At 41.5% G+C, this 18,869-nt stretch overlaps 1 protein-coding gene across 3 annotated transcripts in view; it reads right to left on the reverse strand.

Annotated features, from left to right (window-relative positions):
• Positions 1-1,423: 1,423 nt before the first annotated feature.
• The window catches only part of SHLD1 (shieldin complex subunit 1), a 95,145-nt gene continuing 77,699 nt past the window's right edge, over positions 1,424-18,869 (reverse strand). For all 3 annotated transcript variants that reach the window (XM_054724450.1, XM_054724451.1, XM_054724452.1), the window contains exon 3: positions 1,424-2,303. In XM_054724450.1, the coding sequence (XP_054580425.1) occupies positions 1,861-2,303 (443 nt within the window). In that variant the 3' untranslated portion in view covers positions 1,424-1,860. The remainder of the gene's footprint in view (positions 2,304-18,869) is intronic.

Here is an 18,869-nt window from a genome sequence, read left to right on the forward strand (position 1 = left end):
TCAATGTGGAACTGTTTCTTACGTCTGAAATGTTTCTTATGTCTGACCTTCCTGACCTTTAAAAGCCTTCTGTCTCCATCCAAGAGTCCCCAAGGAACCTGCCTGCAAGGACACATTCACTCTGAATGTACATGGTTAGGCTGATCTAGTTGCTTAATACGGAAAGCTTAGGGGATCTTATGCCAATTAAATTTCATCAGAAGTTTCTCCAAATCTAACTGCACAGCATTGCCAGCTTCTCTTCTTGGTCCCCCCGAAACAACTGATATAACCCTTTCCTGTCACTGCAATTTGTTTGGCGAACTGTCTAGGTAAGGATTACTGCGAGGCTTCCAATGACAGTTGCAGGGAGCTTAGTGCCAGGTGACGTCATCTACCAACTGAACTCTCAAATGGGGGTTCAGGACAGTCATGAAGCAGAGCACCTGCCAGCACAAGCCTGCATCGGAGATTTAAAGCCACAAGGAATATAGTCAATAATATTGTATGATGTCAGATGGGTATCACACTTATTGCGGGATCACTTCACAAGGTACATAAATGTTGCCCTCGCTGGTGTGGCTCAGTGGATAGAGCGTTGGCCTGTGGACTGAAGGGTCCCAGGTTCAGTTTCAGTCAAGGGCACATGCCCGGGTTTCGAGCTCAATCCCCAGTAGGGGGCAAGCAGGAGGCAGCCAATCAATGACTCCCTCTCATCATTGATGTTTCTATCTCTCTCTCCCTCTCTGAAATCAATAAAAAAAATATGTTTAAAAAAGGTACATAAATGTCTAATTACTGTTATATGCCTGAAATAATATAATATTGTATGTTAACTATAACTAAGAGATAAATTTAAAAAATAATCTAAAAAGCAAAGGTAAAGCCACTCCCTGGTGAAGTCAGGACAGGGTAGGGGTGAGGGGGTCGACCATTCAGAAAGTGGCAGAGGTGCTGGCGGCAGGCAGAAGGCAGAAACCACCAGAGGAAGGAGTGCACCTGGGCAAAGGATTCCTCTCTCTCTCCCACCACAAGCTGACGAGGCCACCGGCCTACCCAGCCTATCATAACTGAGCTTGCGCATACCTGGGTGTGTGGAGATGAAGAGACTTTATTTTTTTTTTTTAATTTGTGAATCCTAGCTGTTATTTTAGGAGGTCCACATGCCCCTTCCTCTCCCAGGTGGTGCTATAAAATAGGCAGTTCTGGATTTGGAGAGGCAAGGGTCTGACTAAGATGCGATGCACTTTTTTGGAAGCGTATTTAAATCTTTGTATTCTTCTGGAACATACGCGCTCAATCGCGTGGTCACAGTTTTACGACATGGTATAATTCTTTACTTGGTTCAGCATAGTTTTATTCCCTTCAAAAAAATTCACCTGATGCTAGCCTGTTCCCTTAGGTCTGGTTCTCCCAGAAGCAGACTCTGAGTCAAGGATTCAACTACAAGCGATTTATTGAGGAAAGGCTCACAGGTGGCACCAATAGGTGCATGAATGGAGGGACAGCATCGGCCTGATTCCGAGTGGAGCTCCAAAGAGTAAATTATGCCACAGAGCATGTCTTCCTTTGAGACAAGGAAGCTGGGCTTTCTGAACTCCCAAACCAGTCTGTCACTGGCCTCTGGCCAAAGGGAAAGGTAGGAGGGCGTGTGGCCATGGGGGCTGTAAAATTCCCAGGCATCGATGGCTCTCTACTTGGGCTGACCCAGCCTCTAATACTTGGTCACAGATGCCAGCTGTTGGCTGCAGAGCACTTAACTGGGGGCGTGGCACAAAGCTGGCAAGACAGACCTGAGGGGACCTGGGTGGTGCACTGACAGCGTCAGCCCCAGGGCTGCCCTCCAGATCCAGCCAGCCTGCTCTGGCCACCAGGCACCAGTTATGGGTCTTCCATCACATTCTGCTGTAAGAGGAAACGAATAATGTCTTTGGAAAGTCCTGGGGTCGGCTTTTCGTCATCCAGAGACTGACTTCCTTCTCCCAGAGGGTAGAACCGGGCGTCCCTGGAATACCTCTGTAACAATGAGCAGCCATCCCGGTTGAAAATGACCCGGGCCATTTGAAAACTGCGGAGGGCGTACTTCTGGCTCTCCTGGCCCTGCAGTTCGTGGATTTTCTGAGACAGGCACTGGCAGACAGATGCAGAGAGTGGGTTTCGAGAGGCTGGTTGTGGGTGGCCAAACATCTCATAGAGTCTATCCAGGGATTTCCGAAGTTCCTCATCCTCTGTCTTGGTCTCTGGTTGGCCATTCACAGAAGGGTCGAGCCAGAAGTTCTCAGAGGCCCAGGAATCACTTGGTGTAGTATTTAAGTGACCGCTGTCTGTAAGACAAACACATCCCAATACTCAAACACTTACTCAAAAATATCAGAAAGCCAGCCCAAAGTAGGTGATGTCTCTTTTTAACTCAACACACTTATTGCTCCCGGGTAACGGACAATGGGCAGAATCAGATGATTTCTGATTCTGTTCCCACCATCCTGGGGGTATGCCACTTGTTTGCCCAAAACAAGAACATGTTTCAGGGGTTCTTGAAAAGAAGTTCAAAGTGGCTGTGAACTTGGATGGGAAAAATATCCTATCTTTATTTTCACTAATCTCTACCTAAAATCAAGCATTTCCTTCCATGATGAATGTAGGCAATAAACCCATTAGCAGCAATACCTGTGACTTTATCACTAGTAGATCACAGCTATTTTTATATCACATTATAGTTTGTTGAACATGTTTTGAAATATCACGTATGCCCATCACTATGCTATGGACCGAACTGTGTTTCTCCAAAATTCATATGTTACAGTCCTAATCCTTAAAGGAGATGGGCCTTTTAGGAGGTTACTAAGGTTAATTGAGGTCATAAAGGTGGGGCCTCAATCATAAAAGATTGGTGGCCTTCTAAGAGGAGGAAGATCTCTCTCTTTTTTTCTTTCTCTCTCCCCTCTCTCTCTTCATGTGCAGGAACTGAGGAAAGGCCATTGAGGACACAACAAGAAGGCGGCCTTCTCCAAGCCAGGGAGAGAGTCCTCACCACACATGACCATGCTGGTTCCCTGACCTCGGACTTCCAGTGTCCAGAACTGTGAGAAAATAATTTCTTTTGTTTAAGCCATCCAGTTTACGGTATTTTATTATGGCAGCCCAAGTAGACTAAGGTCACTACTATGAAATCACCACAGTTATTAGTCCTGACACTAGATCTTATTATTTAAACATTAATTTAAAAAACACATATTCATTATAATATCACACATTTTGTTCTTTACGTATTTTAATAGCTACATTTCAGTGTTTTCCCTTGGTAAGCTTATATGTTTTACTTCATGCAGTTAAAACCTTTATTCTGCATTCATGGACTCCACCAGATGCCAAAGGGATGCACTGCACAAACACAGTGCAGACCCCCAATGCAGACAGTTCTGGGCATTCACACAGCTCAGATATTTCTTTATTTACTCCCTACTATAATCCCAAAGACTCTTTATCTCTAAATTAAAACCACCTTTTTGCTTTTTAAAGGAGGAGTAACAAATACACTAAGAGATTTAATAATAGACAGTAAGTAACCAGAATTGGAGCCAAATCCTAGTTCTTAATCTAACTTTCTGTACCTCTCTGGGCACCCTAATTCTTAACATAGGAATCTCTTAAGTCTTTTGAAACAAAGAACTTTCGTATCATTTTTTTTAGAAAAGATTTTAAACAAATAATTTGTAAGTTGCTGAATTCCTTATACAGCCACCAGCTTTATGCTTTAAACTTCTATACTTTAAATCAAAATAATATATTTTCCCTTTTTTGCTCTAATATATGCTGTAATTAATTACTAGTTTTAATTCTACACACCCACTCCCCAACCACTTACTCAATTAATAGTTATAATAAAAATATCTGTATCCTGGCCGGTGTGGCTCAGTGGTAGAGTGTTGGCCCATACACCAAAGGGTTTGGGTTTGATTCCCAGTCAAGGGCACGTACTTGGGTTGCAGGTTCAATCTCTCAGCCCCTGTTGTCCTGCCTTATGGCCCCCAGACCAATCATCTGTGTGGAAGCAGATGGGTAGGGACCCCTCACCCTGCCTAGCAGGACCCCTTCCCCACTCCCCTTGGCTCTCTAACAGCAGTACCATTTGTTAGGCGAGTACTATTTGCCAAGCCCTGAGCTAAGTCTTTTGTTTGTTTGTTTTTTGTTTGTTTTAATAATAAAGTAAGCCACCAAAAGAAATTTTATAATTACTCTCCAGAGGTTTGTTTTAATTTTTTTCTTGAAATGATTTCAATCTCATAGAAAACTTGCAAGTACAATACAAATAACTTTTTCTCATTAATTATTTGAAAGTTGCCAAACTGATGCCCACCCTGATTTTCCTACCAGCAAGGACATTCTTCTACATAACCCCAATGCAACCATCAAAATCAGGAAATTAAGAGGGACAACATTACTGCCATCTAATCCTAGCCCCCATCAAGTGGTCCCGATCATGTTCTTTATAGCAAAAAGATCTGGTTGTAAATCATGTGTTGTGTTTAGTTGTCAGTGGGAAGAATGAAAGAGAGAAGGAGATGCTCCATAGTAACACTGGGAAAGTTGGAGAGTTCCTGAAACTGCCCACCCAAGGCAGACATCTATACAGAACATTCCATGGAGCATAGCATGTACTTACTAAGTAACTGGTCAACAACTTTGATATGCGGAATTTTAAATTTTCATCAGAGTTTCATTAGTATATTTAATTTTTGAAATTAGGTGTCCTAAACTCAGTGTCCAAAAGAACCAAAAAAAATTAGCCTGTCTTCTCTATTTTTCTTGCAAATGTCAAGCAGACTGCAATTCATCTTCAAAGACACCCCCCTTCCCCCCAATCTCTTTCCAAAGAGCCAATAACAATATGGGTTGAATCATTCACTGCTTCAGTCAGTTCTTTTGAACCTGCCTCCAGCTCATTTCAGTCTTTGATTTCCTTTTGAAATTTGCATTACTGCCAACTACAAAGCCATCTCTTTAATCATGTGTCTGGTGTGGCCTTTTGGACATCACTGTTTCTTCACCAGCAAATAAAGCTAATTGCTTCTCTTTTCCTAATGCACTAAATGTAGACAGAAGGATGGATCTTTGATAACTTAGCCAGTTCCTGCTCATTGTTGCATTCTTACAGCTATGTTCAAGCCCCACCTATTCTACCTGTTGATATAGCCCTGACTTGTAGGGTTCTCAGTTTGGGACTATAATATCTATTCTAGGGAGAGACTGGGGATGTTTTTGTGTCAGTGATTGAAAGTGCTACTTGCATTTAGTGACCCATCCTTGGCTCTCTAACAGCAGTACCATTTGTTAGGCAAGTACTATTTGCCAAGCCCTGAGCTAAGTCTTTTGTTTGTTTGTTTTAATAATAAAGTAGGCCACCAAAAGAAAATTTACAATTACAAAATTTTACAAAATAATGGATATAAATATCCTACAATGTAGAATAGTGACTTTCAACCGGCATGCCAGGAGAATTTTTAAAACATGCAATACCTGACTATTTTAGTCAGGAGCACTGACCTCTTTTCCCTGAGATTGTCAAATATAAAAATGACAACAGTCAACACAGCAATAGTTGTCTGGTGTAAATGAATCCAAATTATACAATTTTTTGGTCAGATTGGCAAAAAATGTATTTTTTGGTGTTCTGCAGAATTTTAGTTATTAGTTTATGTGTGCCACGGGATGAAAAAGGTTGAAAATCACTGATGTAGAAGATAATTCCATAAACCAAGAATCATACTGTCCCCAAATTCCAGTAGTGCCCCTTACTCTCTCAGGAACTCTGGCTCAAGGATGGATTGTGGAAGGAGTGGGAAGTGAAGGCTGAATCCTACTGCATCGCAATATATTGATTTGCCCTGAACTTGCCTTTGCTGTTGATTCTTGCACAATGGATTTCTTGCTGGTACCCATTTGCACTATGCATTCCTGCCTTCTCAGACCTTGAGTTTTTTTGTGTTGTTTTTTTCCTAAGCAAGGGCCTAACCACCAATCCTAATTCTGGCATTACTTAAATTGGAACTTCCCTTTTCATTTCAACAGGCTTTCAATTACAAATAAAGTTTCTTTAGGAATTAATAAGAAGAAAAGGAGGACAGGGCTTCCTATGACAATGCTTTTGCATGCACTTTGTTAAGGCCACCTATCTACCAGAATATCTGTTTCTTAACTTTTCTTTTTTGTAATCCTCACCCAAGGACATGCTTTTATTGATTTTAGTGAGATAGGAGGGAAGAGGGGGGAGAGAGAGAGAGAGAGAGACATTGATGTGAGAGTGAAACACTGATTGGCTGCCTCCTGCAAGTGCTCCTACTGGGGACTGAACCCGCACCCTTCAGTGTGCAGCAAGCATGTCAAACTTGAGACCCGCGGGCCACATGTGGCCCACAACAAATATTTTTGTGGCCCAGCCAATATAACGGTATGAAAGAAATGTTTTAATAAAAATTTTGTAACTTAATTTTTATAATATCCTGTTATACATAATTATTAATAACGAACTACAATGTTTGCTAATGACTGACTACTATAATCCTGTTGCATTCATTTCCCTTATGTGCCTTAAGCGCAGGCACACCATTTCTCTCCACTAATACTAGCAGCGAGTATTTTAGCAGCCAATTGCCACGTCATTAGTCTTGGACTGACTTGTTTGGTGTGCGCAACAGGAGATATTTCGCTTTCGGAGAACAAGAAAAATAAGTTTATTTGCGTTATGATTATTTATTTGTACAGTTATTCAGTGTCTGGTAAGTTAATGTTCAAGAAAAAATATTAATTTTTATTAAAATGTCCTATTATTTTATGTTAATGATTACTCAGCCCTGTGTATTCAGCATGTCTCTATCGAAATAAACCTATGTTTCTATTGAAAAAATTGAAGCTTTTGTGTTTTTGTGGCCCACAGAAACTTAAACCTTGTTCATTTGGCCCGTGTTAGCCTTTGTGTACAGGACAATACTCCAACCAACTGAGCCACATTGGCCAGGGCTGTTAACTTTTCTTCTGACCAAAGAGAGAAAACATACAGATATTTGAGATTCTTATAGACCTATTTTTATATCTTTAGGAGTTATAGATGCTAATTTGAGTTCAATAATCTGAGACAACCAATTAGCATGGAGCATTTGAGATCAATGGTTGTGTTCTGCGAGAGACGCCATTAGCTTTTAGAAACCCAAGTGGCTAATACAGTAGGGGTTTCTTCCAGAGAATCTTCCTGGCTATTTCTGTGGCTGATACACACAGCAGGATTTTACCTCTGTGAAACATTTTAGCCTGCAACTCTAACAAGTTTCCCCTGCATAAATTTGATATTTAGAATTCTGTCTCCTTCTTGCATCAGCATCAATCACTGCCCACTCGGCCTTATTTGCCCAGAGTTTCTTTTACTAACAACTGCTAATTGGGAGCATCTGTGGTTTTAAGTCTGCACAGAGCTGAAAGAAACCTACGACTCGATTTTAAAACATGGAGAATTACCAGGATTTAAGGAAAGAAGTAATATGTGGCATGTGCAGTCTCCTATGTTGCTCAGAGGGGAAGCTGCCCCTTTTGCTGGGCACTGCCCAGCACACTTCTCAGACAAACCCTGCTGCCTTGGTTTGTCTGCTGGAGGTTGCCTGCATTCTGTGTGGCTCTGAGAAAAATTCATGGGCATGAGAAGAACAAAGTGAATGGGGGAGAGGGATGTTCTGGTTATCAATGGTCACTTATTAGTGCTCTTTGGATGCAAGGACTCACTTCCTTTATGGCAGTGGTCAAACTTCAGAGGCCTCATAAGTTCTCTACATGGTGACACCACCAGTTTAGTATATGAGGGGCTGTGGCCCATGGATCTGGGGGTCCTGCTCTCCTAGTCTGCATCTGCCTGCTCCAGATCTCACTTTCTTTTCCTTTATCCCCTCTTCTATTTCTCTCACTCCTGCCTTCCCACTCCATAAGAGGAGTGAACAGGATCAACAAGATTAAGCCCTATTTCCAGCCCTACAGGCTGTGCGAAAGTCTGACTGGTTGCTCACATTTCTGCGTCATTGCCTTGAAAAGTCTGGCTTCCTTCCAATCCTTGAATGCATCAAGAGAGCTCCCTCCCTTCCTGGGGGAATGTGGTAGGAGTCAGACATACTTGAACAGAGCAGATAGGTCAGGTGCAGAAGGTCACCAGGGCAGAACTTCCCGGGTGCCTAGCAACGCCCAAAACAAGGAAAACAAGGACCTCGCCCAAGGGTAACCTTCCCTCCCCTAGCATATCTATCAGGTCATGAGGTTCAGACTCCCCTGACCTTTCCTCCCCTGGCATGTTGCTAGTCATGACAGTTAGACCCCTTAGAGGGGGACCGAATAAAAGGGCCAGAGAATAACCCTTAAGCATTAAGCCCCCAGGACAGGACAATAGGTTCTGACCCACATCAAATACATCTAGGCCTCAGTTGTGTTTCAGCTCCAGGCCCAGAAAAGCAGCAGCATCAGACAAGTGATGCCATGGCCGCCTCAGGACCAGCTGCATTGACTAAAGACCCCCTGTGCTGGTGCCTACCTGTCAGTAGAGACCATGACTCTGAAAAGACACACCTGAAAAGCTGATGAATATTCTATTAAGATTCTCCCCTAAAACCCCCACCCTTAAAAGCTCTTAGGATGGAAACTGCCCCAGTCCCTGGCTTCTTCCCCCCAGGGTGTGTACCTTTACCTTTCTCTTTCTCCTAAGCTCCAAGGGCCTTTCTTTTGCCTCTGTAACTTGTTTCCTGAACCCATTTCTTCTACCTCTGTGACTTTTAAAGAAACTTTTGCTTATTTAAAAAAAAAAAGCAAGCTCCCTCTTTGGAACCTTTGCACTTGCTGTTCTCTGAGTGGAACGTGCTTTCTCCACGTATCTGCATGGCTGGTCTTCTCTCCTCCTTCAGGTGTCTGCTCAGATGTTACCTTCTCAGTGAGGCCAGGATGGGCTAGCTTATGACACATAGCAAGCAAGCCCCAAATCCCAGGGGCATAAAACAACAAAGGATTTTTCTCTCATCCTCCAGCTCAGTGTCATACAAGTAGATCCGAATCATCTCTGTCCTTAGCCTGGAACCCAAGCTGATGGGGCAGCCAGGGTCTCAACTACAACAGAGGGAAAAGAGTGTGGTAAAGGAGGCAGTGACTGGGAAAACCGTGTCACTCTGTTTACCTATCACTGGCAAATGTTAAATCATGTAGCCAAGCCTGATTACAAAAGAATGAGGAAGAAAAATTCTCCTACAGGAAGAAGGTTTACGTTGAAGCTCCTGCATTGGAGTGTTAAGACACTTTGCTTCCTACGTTATCAATACCATAAAATTAATGACCCCTCCCCCCCCCCCCCCACCAAAAATCAATAAGCTTAAGTTACCTTTTGCCTGATAGTAACCCTGCTGGTGTCTACATTTTAGAATGTGCAACTGTTCCTTTAAAGGATAGAATCCATATACTTACAAAGGGGGAAGGGAAAGGGTGTGGATATCAAGATATTTAATTCAACTTAACATTTCAAAAGGATGGAAGATCTGGTCAGATGCTTTTGAAACCACAGTCTCTGTCCTTGTTTACATCTGAAGCTAAAACTGAATGAATCACCCAAGGGGAGGTGGCATATGCTGTCACCTTCATCCTAATGACTAACAGATGCAATGGTCAGAGGACAGGGTCCTGCAAAATGCAACTGCTGAGAAACAAAATGAATGCTGGGGGGAAAAACAAAGATATGTGCGACAGCCCTAAAATTAGGTGCCTAGGCCAGTTATATAAGGCCAGGTTCCACTGTCTGATCTGTAAGCTATCTTACTTTTATCTTGGCATATTATACTTTTCTTCAGAAATGGAAATACTCTGAAATTTACAGGGAACCCTAATATCCAAACTTATACCACCTCAAATTGGCAAGTAAGATATCATATTTGCTTCTTTTTTCTTAGTAAAAAATTAAACATTTCAACTAAAGTTGACCACTTCTACAGAAACTTATTCCTTCCAGCCCATCTTTATAATATATATATATATATATCCATAAGCAATAGAATTGTTACTTTGTGTGTGGTGGTCATTTTAATTTTAAGTTCAATGAACAAACTTGCTTTTTTCACTCAACATGACTTTTTACTTCTAGCTAATTATTATGATCTCTGAACTGGCCACTCAGTGTATATCCTATATAATAAAAGGCTAATATGCAAATTGTCCCCTCAACCAGGAGTTCGACCAGCAGGCAGGCTGGCCAAGCACCCATGTCCCCTCCCCCTGGCCATGCTGGCTGGACCCCATCCATGCACGAATTCATGCACCGGGCCTCTAATATACATATACTAGGGGCCCGGTGCACGAAATTTGTGCACTGGGGGTGGGGGTTCCTCAGTCCAACCTGCCCCCTCTCACATACTGGGAGCCCTCAGGGGATGTCCTACTGATGACTTAGGCCCGATCCCCATGGGAAGCTGGCCTAAGCCGCAGTCTGGCCTCCCTTTGTGGGAGGCAACCAGACTGATCAGGGGAACGCACCAGCCCCATCACCCCGCTGCTGCAGCCACTGCCAGTCACCACAGCCACCAAGGTGTTTTCATCAACAGGACTCCAGTCCCTTCACCATAAAAAAATGACAACTTTTTTTAGGCATTTTCAAGATGTGTCTTTCATAGAATATGCCTTTCTTTCTTTCTTTCTTTCTTTCTTTCTTTCTTTCTTTCTTTCTTTCTTTCTTTCTTTCTTTCTTTCTTCTTTTCCTCGCCTAAGGATATGTTTCCATTGACTTTAGAGAATGTGGAAGAGAAAGGGAAAGACAGAGAGAAACATCAAAGTGAGAGGAACACTTTGATTGGTTGCCTCCTGCATGAGCCCTGATCTGGGACCCGGCCAGGGAGGAGCCTGCAACCTAGGTACATGCCCTTGATCAGAATCAACCCAGACCCTGCTGTCAGCAGGCCGAGGCTCTATCCACTGAGTCAAACCGGCTAGGGCAGGATATGACATTTCTTAGCCCTCCAGCAGCGGACCTTCGTTTTTATCTCCAGAAGTGTGGTGGAAAAACCCTAGGTCACCTTTTTGGATTCTTATTACCCAAGTTACTAAGAATATTACCAGTGGCATACAGGAAGCTTAGCCAATGTGCAGTCAGAAAAGGTGTTTCCTCTATAGTTCACACCAATCATGGGCTGTGCCCTGCCCAGGCCTAAAGCCTCTGGCCAAAGCTTTAGGCCTGGGCAGGGGACCTCCAGCTCCCTGTGATCGCAGACACCGCCCATTGGGCAGGGGACCCCAGCTCCCTGCAATCCACCACAGGAGCAGACCCCCTCGCAGGAGTGGACCCCCAGTTGCCTGCAATCCATCGCAGGCTCCCCGCTGGTGCCCAAGGCTGGAAAAGCCTCCAGCAGGATGGTTTCCTGGTGGGCGTGGCTTGTGGGTGTAGCGAAGGTATGGTCAATTTGCATATTACTCTTTTATTAGGTAGGATATACACTGAGTGGCCAGATTATTATGTGTTCAGAGATCATAATAATCTGGCCACTCAGTGTATATGAATCTGCCTTATATAGTATTCTAATATAGGAACATACTGTATTATTTTTCATCCATTCCCTTGCTGATGGGTATATAGCTTGTGTCTAATTTTTCATTATCACAGACAAGGCCTCAGTGAGTCCCTGGTGCCTGCCTCCTGGTGCACTTGTGTGAGACTTTCCCTGGAAACACAGCCAGAAGCGGAATTGCTGAGTCAAAGGGAATCTTATCAATTTCATTAGGATCCAAATTTACCTCATCCAAAGTGGCTATAGCATTTACACCCCCCCCCCACCCCCGCAGCAGAGCCTGGGTTTTCCTATTTCTCCACCACTTTGCCAAAACCTGATACTGTCAGACGTTTCAAATGGTATCTTCTCATCTGGGTTCTCATTTCCTTGATTCCTTGTATGTCTGAGCTGCTTTTCATACATGTGTTGGCCACTTGGGATTCTGATGCTGTGAACTGTCTACTCATATTCTTTACCATTTTTCTATTGGGTTTTGTCTCTTTTCTCTCTCTTTTTTAATGACCTGCAAAATGAATTACAAAGAAAGCAGTCTCTGACTTTTCTTTGCTTTATCTCAGTCTGAAGGGGATTAAAAAGAATGGGAGAGTGAAAAAAAGACTTCATGAGAAGCCTCAAGGTTTGTTTTGGTTTTGGTTTAATGGCAAATCTTCTCAAGCAAAAAAACCCAAAAAACCTCACAATGTCAGCTTATCACTTCCAAAATGTAATATTGTGTATGGGTGTGTGTGTGTTGTGGGGGTGTGTGGGTTGGGGGGGGTGGTGGTGGTGGAGAGGAGAGCATCCTGGCCTCATTCAGACAAGAAAACTGAGACAAAGGCCAAATTTCCAGAATCACTTGATGAAGGGATTGGCAAATAGAACCGGAAAAGGCTAATCTTATTAATTTTCTGAGTTAAAATTATCTCCATCTGGTTATCATTTGCCATAATTAGGACCAGCGATAGATTTGCATGTTGGTGATGATGAGCCAGGCAGGGATGCTCAGAGCCTCCCTAGCCAATTCAGATAAGTTTCAAATGGTATCTTCTCATCTGGGTTCTCATTTCCTTGATTCCTCGTATGTCAGAGGGGCTTTTCATGGATCCTAAAAATGCTTAACAATTCTTTCCTTTACCGTGAGATTGAGGCTTAGCCTGAGGCTGAATTTAAAACAGCTTCGTTTTGCACTTTGTTAAGTAGGAACCAGTTAAAGGATCAGAATCTGACCCCTTTACAGCTAGGAAAGCCATCGGGAATTATTTGCTCCAACTCACTTTCTGGAACAGAACCTTACAGCTGGAGCGGGAGCAAGAATAACGATCCCTGCTGACCCCATCAAGCCCTGAGAGGGGACAATGAGGAAGGCGAGGCTGACAGACAAGGAAACCCGATAGACCGTCCTCCTCAGCAGCCATTTGGAATTAGGAGCTTCGCCATAACCCCTAAAGTAATCATTTAAAATGTTTCCCCCAAAACGGCTTTTTTTTAACATTTCATTTTACATGGGAGGTCTCAGCAAATTTGTTTCATATCCTGGCCTAGATAGTAAGGAACGCTTGGGAGTAGAAAGGCAAAGCAAATGATTCAGATCTAGGTTTCTATAGCAACATTGCTTTTTATTTTTATTTTTTTTGAATGCCACTGTTTACTTCAGCAGAGTTAAGTTAAATGTGAGCAGCTAATTAAGATGATGCTGGAAACTTTGACCTTAACCTTCACTATAAGAAAAAATAAGCACAGTAAAAATGTTGCTTGGAGTGTTGCTGGAGACATACAGCAGGGAGATCATACTCCTTTGCTGGGAAAGCAGAAACCTCACAATCTGACCACATCCACAAGTCAATATTTCTTTTTTTTTAAGATTTAAAGAGGAATGGGACAGAACTACTATCCAACGTTGACCTCAGCAGTAAGACGTTTTTTCCATACACAGGATTTTTGTTAGATGCATATTTGTGTAAACAGATTTCACTCTACATCAAATTGATGATAAGTACACCTCTGAAGTAACAGATTGAATTGTATACCAAGACCAGAATGTAAATATATAGCTGACTGCTTCCTCTTCAAAATATTGGGGGGGGGGGGGGACTCTTATTTTGAAACCACTGCCATTGCTGAGAGCACATTGGAGTCTCTTAGGAAGTGACTTCATCCCCTCTGTCAGTGTCCGTCTGCTGGATGTCCTCATTAGTGGCAAATCGCCATCCTCAGAGGGCAGAATTACCTTTTTGGAAACTGTCAAGAGGCATTAGGAGTGAAATTTGATAAATAATGGAGGTGATCAAGCATGGGATAAAAAGCAAGGTTTGGAATATAAATGTCTAATGGCTATGCTTTTCACCTGAAACTAATATAATATTGTATGTCAACTGTGATTGAAAAATAAAAAGGTATTTTAAAAGAAAAAATATATAAAATCAAGGTTTGTCTCCAAAAGGAAATTGCTTTTCTTATGTTTTAAAAGTTGGTTCTGAAAGCATTTCTCATGAAGGAGTTCCTAAACCAGTTCTGTGCTAGGGCAGGCAGCACGGTTTCGATGTGTATATACTTTCAGATGTGTTACCTTAAAGGACAGACCTGACATGGATTTAAGTTCTGGCCTTTGTAAAAGGCTCAAAGCCATCAATCAGAACGTCGAATGCTTCTATCCTGACAGATGAAATGTGTGTGAGCATCGACTTTGCATTTAAAGGCTTGAGTTTGAGTCCCAGCTTGGCCTCTTACTGACTTAATATCGCTGAATTTCCAGGTCCTCACCTGTAAACTGGGGATGATAACAGCTCCTACTTCATAGGGCTGTTGTTAGAATTAAATGATTTGTTAGCATAAAGCCTAGCACATACTAGTAGTAAATAAATAAAATCTATTTAAAATCATTACCATGGTGACAAGAGTAGTATCGGCTGCAGAGTTGTCACAGGTGAAGTAGGTCTTTGTCATTTAACATCTGGGATTTTTAAGAGTGGATTGCAAATGCTCCTCTATGTCCACTATTCAGTAATAGACGCCTCATGAACAAGCATCCATTCCTGACTAGAAGGAACATCACTTTTGCCAATAGCTACTGCCCCATCCTGGCATCAGAGCGGATGGGATGAGTCACAGTGAACATTACCCATCTCACAGCAGTAGGGATATGACTACAGAGAGGTCCCAAGTGCACGCTCTGCAAAGCAAACATGATCCCAGTGTGGGTGGAAACAGCAGGTGGCTCCGTGTGTGGGAGAGTCAAACACAGAAGCCCAGGCTGCAGGGCCCTCCAGCTGTCCCCCGACGCGTGTCCCCAAGGGCGACCAGCACCGGAGTGTAGGTGGGACTGAAATGACTCAATCTCCAGGGAGCCTGATGCTGGTGGTGGTTTTTTGGAAATTGATAAAAACTGTAAATCAAGCAAAAAGCCTTAGGAAAAGTTTCGGTGAGTAAATATATTGAAGAAGGAGAAATAGGCTGCATAAAAAAAAAAAAAAAAGGTTGGGAAAATAGAAAAGGTCTAGGGTCACAAGATGACGGCTGGCTGAGTCAGAATTGCAGTGCTGAGTTAAACTTAAAAAGGTGATGTGAGCCTGGCAATAAAATGAGAACAGTTCTAGGAGATAAGTTTCGATCTCCTTTCCTCTCGCTCTCTTCCCCCATTTACAGCTGAATCTGAAGGAAGGCAAAGCTTTGAGCTTTCTCTCCTGGACCAAAATCTTCAGAGAACATGGAAAACTCAGAGAAAATGGAAAAGTCCACAAGCAAAATTTAAAATAGCATAATATGATACAACCTATGCAGAAAGGCCTATAACCAGCAGAGAAGTGGAAGCTGGGATTGACTGAACGACAGAAAACATGGGACATGAGGGATTTAGGATGTACTTGTATTGCAAGTGTTTCTAACATGGATTCATTATGAAGGCTAGAAGTGAGTGCAAACATGGAATTGAATTTCCACCTTTACAAAGGATACTTCTCGTAGGATTGCAGAGATAGCTGTATATTTTTGACGAAAGAGTATGGTTTACAAGATATTTTGAAAATCCTCACTTTTACCAAACATCTAAAAATGCTGGGTAAAATATTATTTTTAAAATCTTGAAAAATGCATGACTGAGCTGGAATAAAGTAAATAAAGTCCTTAGAGACCAAAAACAAAATGAGAGTAGGCATTCCAAGAGGCAAGTGAATATAGGAGACCTAGCACAGCAGCTTTAATGGCCACACAGGGGTCTGGACACAAAGTCTAGGGACATGGTAGGATGAGGTGCTCGAAAGATCACTGCATAAATCTGAGAGCCCTCTGAGAAAAAATGAACTAGAAAAAAATACTTGTGCCTTACAAAGGGTCACAGTAAGAAAACTTGTTTGTCTTGACTTTGGCTCAATTGGTAGGAGCGTCATCCCATGCACCCAAAGGTTTTGGGTTTGATTCCCGGTCAGGGCACAGACCTAGGTTTTGGGTTTGATCCCCCAGTTGGGGTGCATATGGAAGGCAATCCATCGATTTTTATCACATCGATGTCTCTCTCTCAAATCAAGAAAAACATATCCTCAGGTGAGGATAAAAAGGGAGAGAGAGAGAGAGAGAGAGAGAGAGAGAGAGAGAGAGAGAGAGAGAGAGAACATCTCTCCTAAGATTTAACCATAAGCCAAACCTCACATATGTTTGTAGCCTCAGTTGGGACTATTTTTGTGGTCTATAAACCTCAAAGCCAGGTATTTATTTTTATATGGTTCCAGATTGATGTGCCCTCCTATGTTTAGAGAAACCAAATGCAAATCCTCTTTAGAGAAGTATACTCGCAACCCAAACTTCAAAAGAAACCCTACACATAAAGTTCCATTGAAGATGACTCACAAAATACACACTGAACAGGACAGGACCCCTTTATTGCGAGTGAGAAAACAAAAAGAGCCAGCACCAAAAGAAGACTCGCAGAACATTAAGTATTGCAGAATATAAAACAAATGTGCTTAATATGTTAAAATATACAATAGGAAATAGAAGGTTTAAGTGAACAGGTGAATTAGAAAAAGAAATACAAATAACTAGAAAAATGAGAAATCATACTAGTGGGTAAAACAAGGTTAGACACTGCTAAAAAATCGAAAATCGAAATAAAATTTGAAGATACTATGTGGAATTTAGCACAGAGAGACAAGGAGATGGAGCAAACAAAACAGAAAAAAATAATAAGAGATGCAAGTCAAAGTGAGATGCTCTACTATGCATGTAACTTGAATTTCTCAGAGAGATAACAAAGAGAATAGGGGCAAGGCAACACACAATGAATTAATGGGTAAGAACTTCCTAGAACTGATGAAAGCATGAATACTCAAATTTAGCAATCACCATGTTTTAAAAGCAGGATAAATAAAAAGAACTCTATAGCTAGGCACAAGATAAAACTGCAGATCATCAAAGGCAAGAATAAAAAGTCTACAACCACCCAATAAGAAAATACAGATTACCTATGAGTAAATGATGATTAAGTTGGCTGCTAGCTCAATAGCAGCAATGTAAGCAGGAAGGCAGTGGAATAACATCTTGAAAGTTCTAATTGAAAAGAATGGCCAACTTAGGGCCATGCAGGAAGTGGTAAGGAAATTAAGATAGCAGTCTCTTAACTGGCCAGATTGACAAAATGATAAATGTCAGGGCCAGATTGCCTTCATATCAAATCCTTCCTGTTACCAAATATATAAAAATGCTGGGTAAAATATTTTTTTAAGATCTCTTAAAATGCATGACTGAGCTGAAATAAAGTAAATAAAGTCCAAAGTTCATCCTCTAAGACAGTGGTTCTCAACCTTTCTAATGCCGCGACCCTTTAATACAGTTCCTCATGTTGTGGTGACCCCCAACCATAAAATTATTTTCATTGCTACTTAATAACTGTAATTTTGCTACTGTTAATAAATTGTAATGTAAATATCTGTGTTTTCCGATGTTCTTAGGCTCTACAGCAGTGGTTCTCAACCTGTGGGTCGCGACCCACAAGTTAAGAACCACTAGCAGGGTCGCCTAAGACCATCGGAAAACACAGATATTTACATTACGATTCATAACAGTAGCAAAATTACAGTTATGAAGAAGCAATGAAAATAATTTTATGGTTGGGCGTCACCACAACATGAGGAACTGTATTAAAGGGTCGCGGCATTAGAAAGGTTGAGAACCATTGCTCTAAGAGTACTTAAAATGGACAATATTCATATCACCTAGGTTGATTTATGGAGATTTTGCCTGAAGACAGAGAAATGAATTTTCATGTTTTCTATCCCTTTGATGACATGAGTTGGTTTGATTTATTAATATGGCCCAGCTATCTTTTAACTGTATTCCAATACTAGACTTTGATCCCAAATCACATGTGATCATCTTAAAAGTATAGTTCATGTCCACCCTGTATTTTGCTTCTGAAAGTTTTATTCCATAAATCACCAATTATACAAAATCATTCAAAAATCAAAGTTGTTATAGTTGGTTTTATTTTTAAAAATAGGGAAGATGTGCTGAAACCGGTTTGGCTCAGTGGATAGAGCATCGGCCTGCAGACTCAAGGGTCCCAGGTTCGATTCCGGTCAAGGGCATGTACCTTGGTTGCGGGCACATCCCCAGTAGGGGGTGTGCAAGAGGTAGCTGATCGATGTTTCTCTCTCATTGATGTTTCTAACTCTCTATCCCTCTCTCTCTTCCTCTCTGTAAAAAAATCAATAAAATATATTTTTAAAAAATAGGGAAGATGCTTTTAATGTTTTGCAGATGATATTTTCTTTCTCTGCAACCAACTATTTCTATTTACTTTTCAAATAATTACAAACTTTATCTTCCTAACTCAGTTCATGACTGCCTCTCTGGTAGCCTCAGAATTACAATACTAATTGTGCAGCCAATGGCCCACAGAAGAAGATATCTGCTCCAAACACTCTTTTGGAAAAAAAGAGAAAAATAATTATTTTTACTCTCCCACGATAGTCACTCTCTTTGAAGAGATCACACAAAAGAAGCCATATAGCTTAGTATTAAGAAGGTAGCTAAATCTCTTTTAGCAAATAAACCAAGCCAATCATGAGAAGATAAACAGAGTCAAAGATTATTACTCACAAAGTTATTACTGGTAACATTTACTACCTTATTGGTATCTTAGAATTTTCTGTTACATAAGGTCCTCCTTAAATTCATTTTATTTCACATATAAATAAAACTGTCTTATTGCCTAGAAAGGAATACAAATTTGTAGGGTATTATGAAGAAGAAAAAAGAGAAAGATGACCTAATTATACTGGTTATTCCAGGTGACTACATTTTTTTGACCTTTGAGTGGCAAAACTTCAAACGCATTTGTAACTTTAGCTCCTA

This window comes from Eptesicus fuscus, chromosome 12 (genome assembly GCF_027574615.1).
Source record: "Eptesicus fuscus isolate TK198812 chromosome 12, DD_ASM_mEF_20220401, whole genome shotgun sequence".
Taxonomy (NCBI): domain Eukaryota; kingdom Metazoa; phylum Chordata; class Mammalia; order Chiroptera; family Vespertilionidae; genus Eptesicus; species Eptesicus fuscus.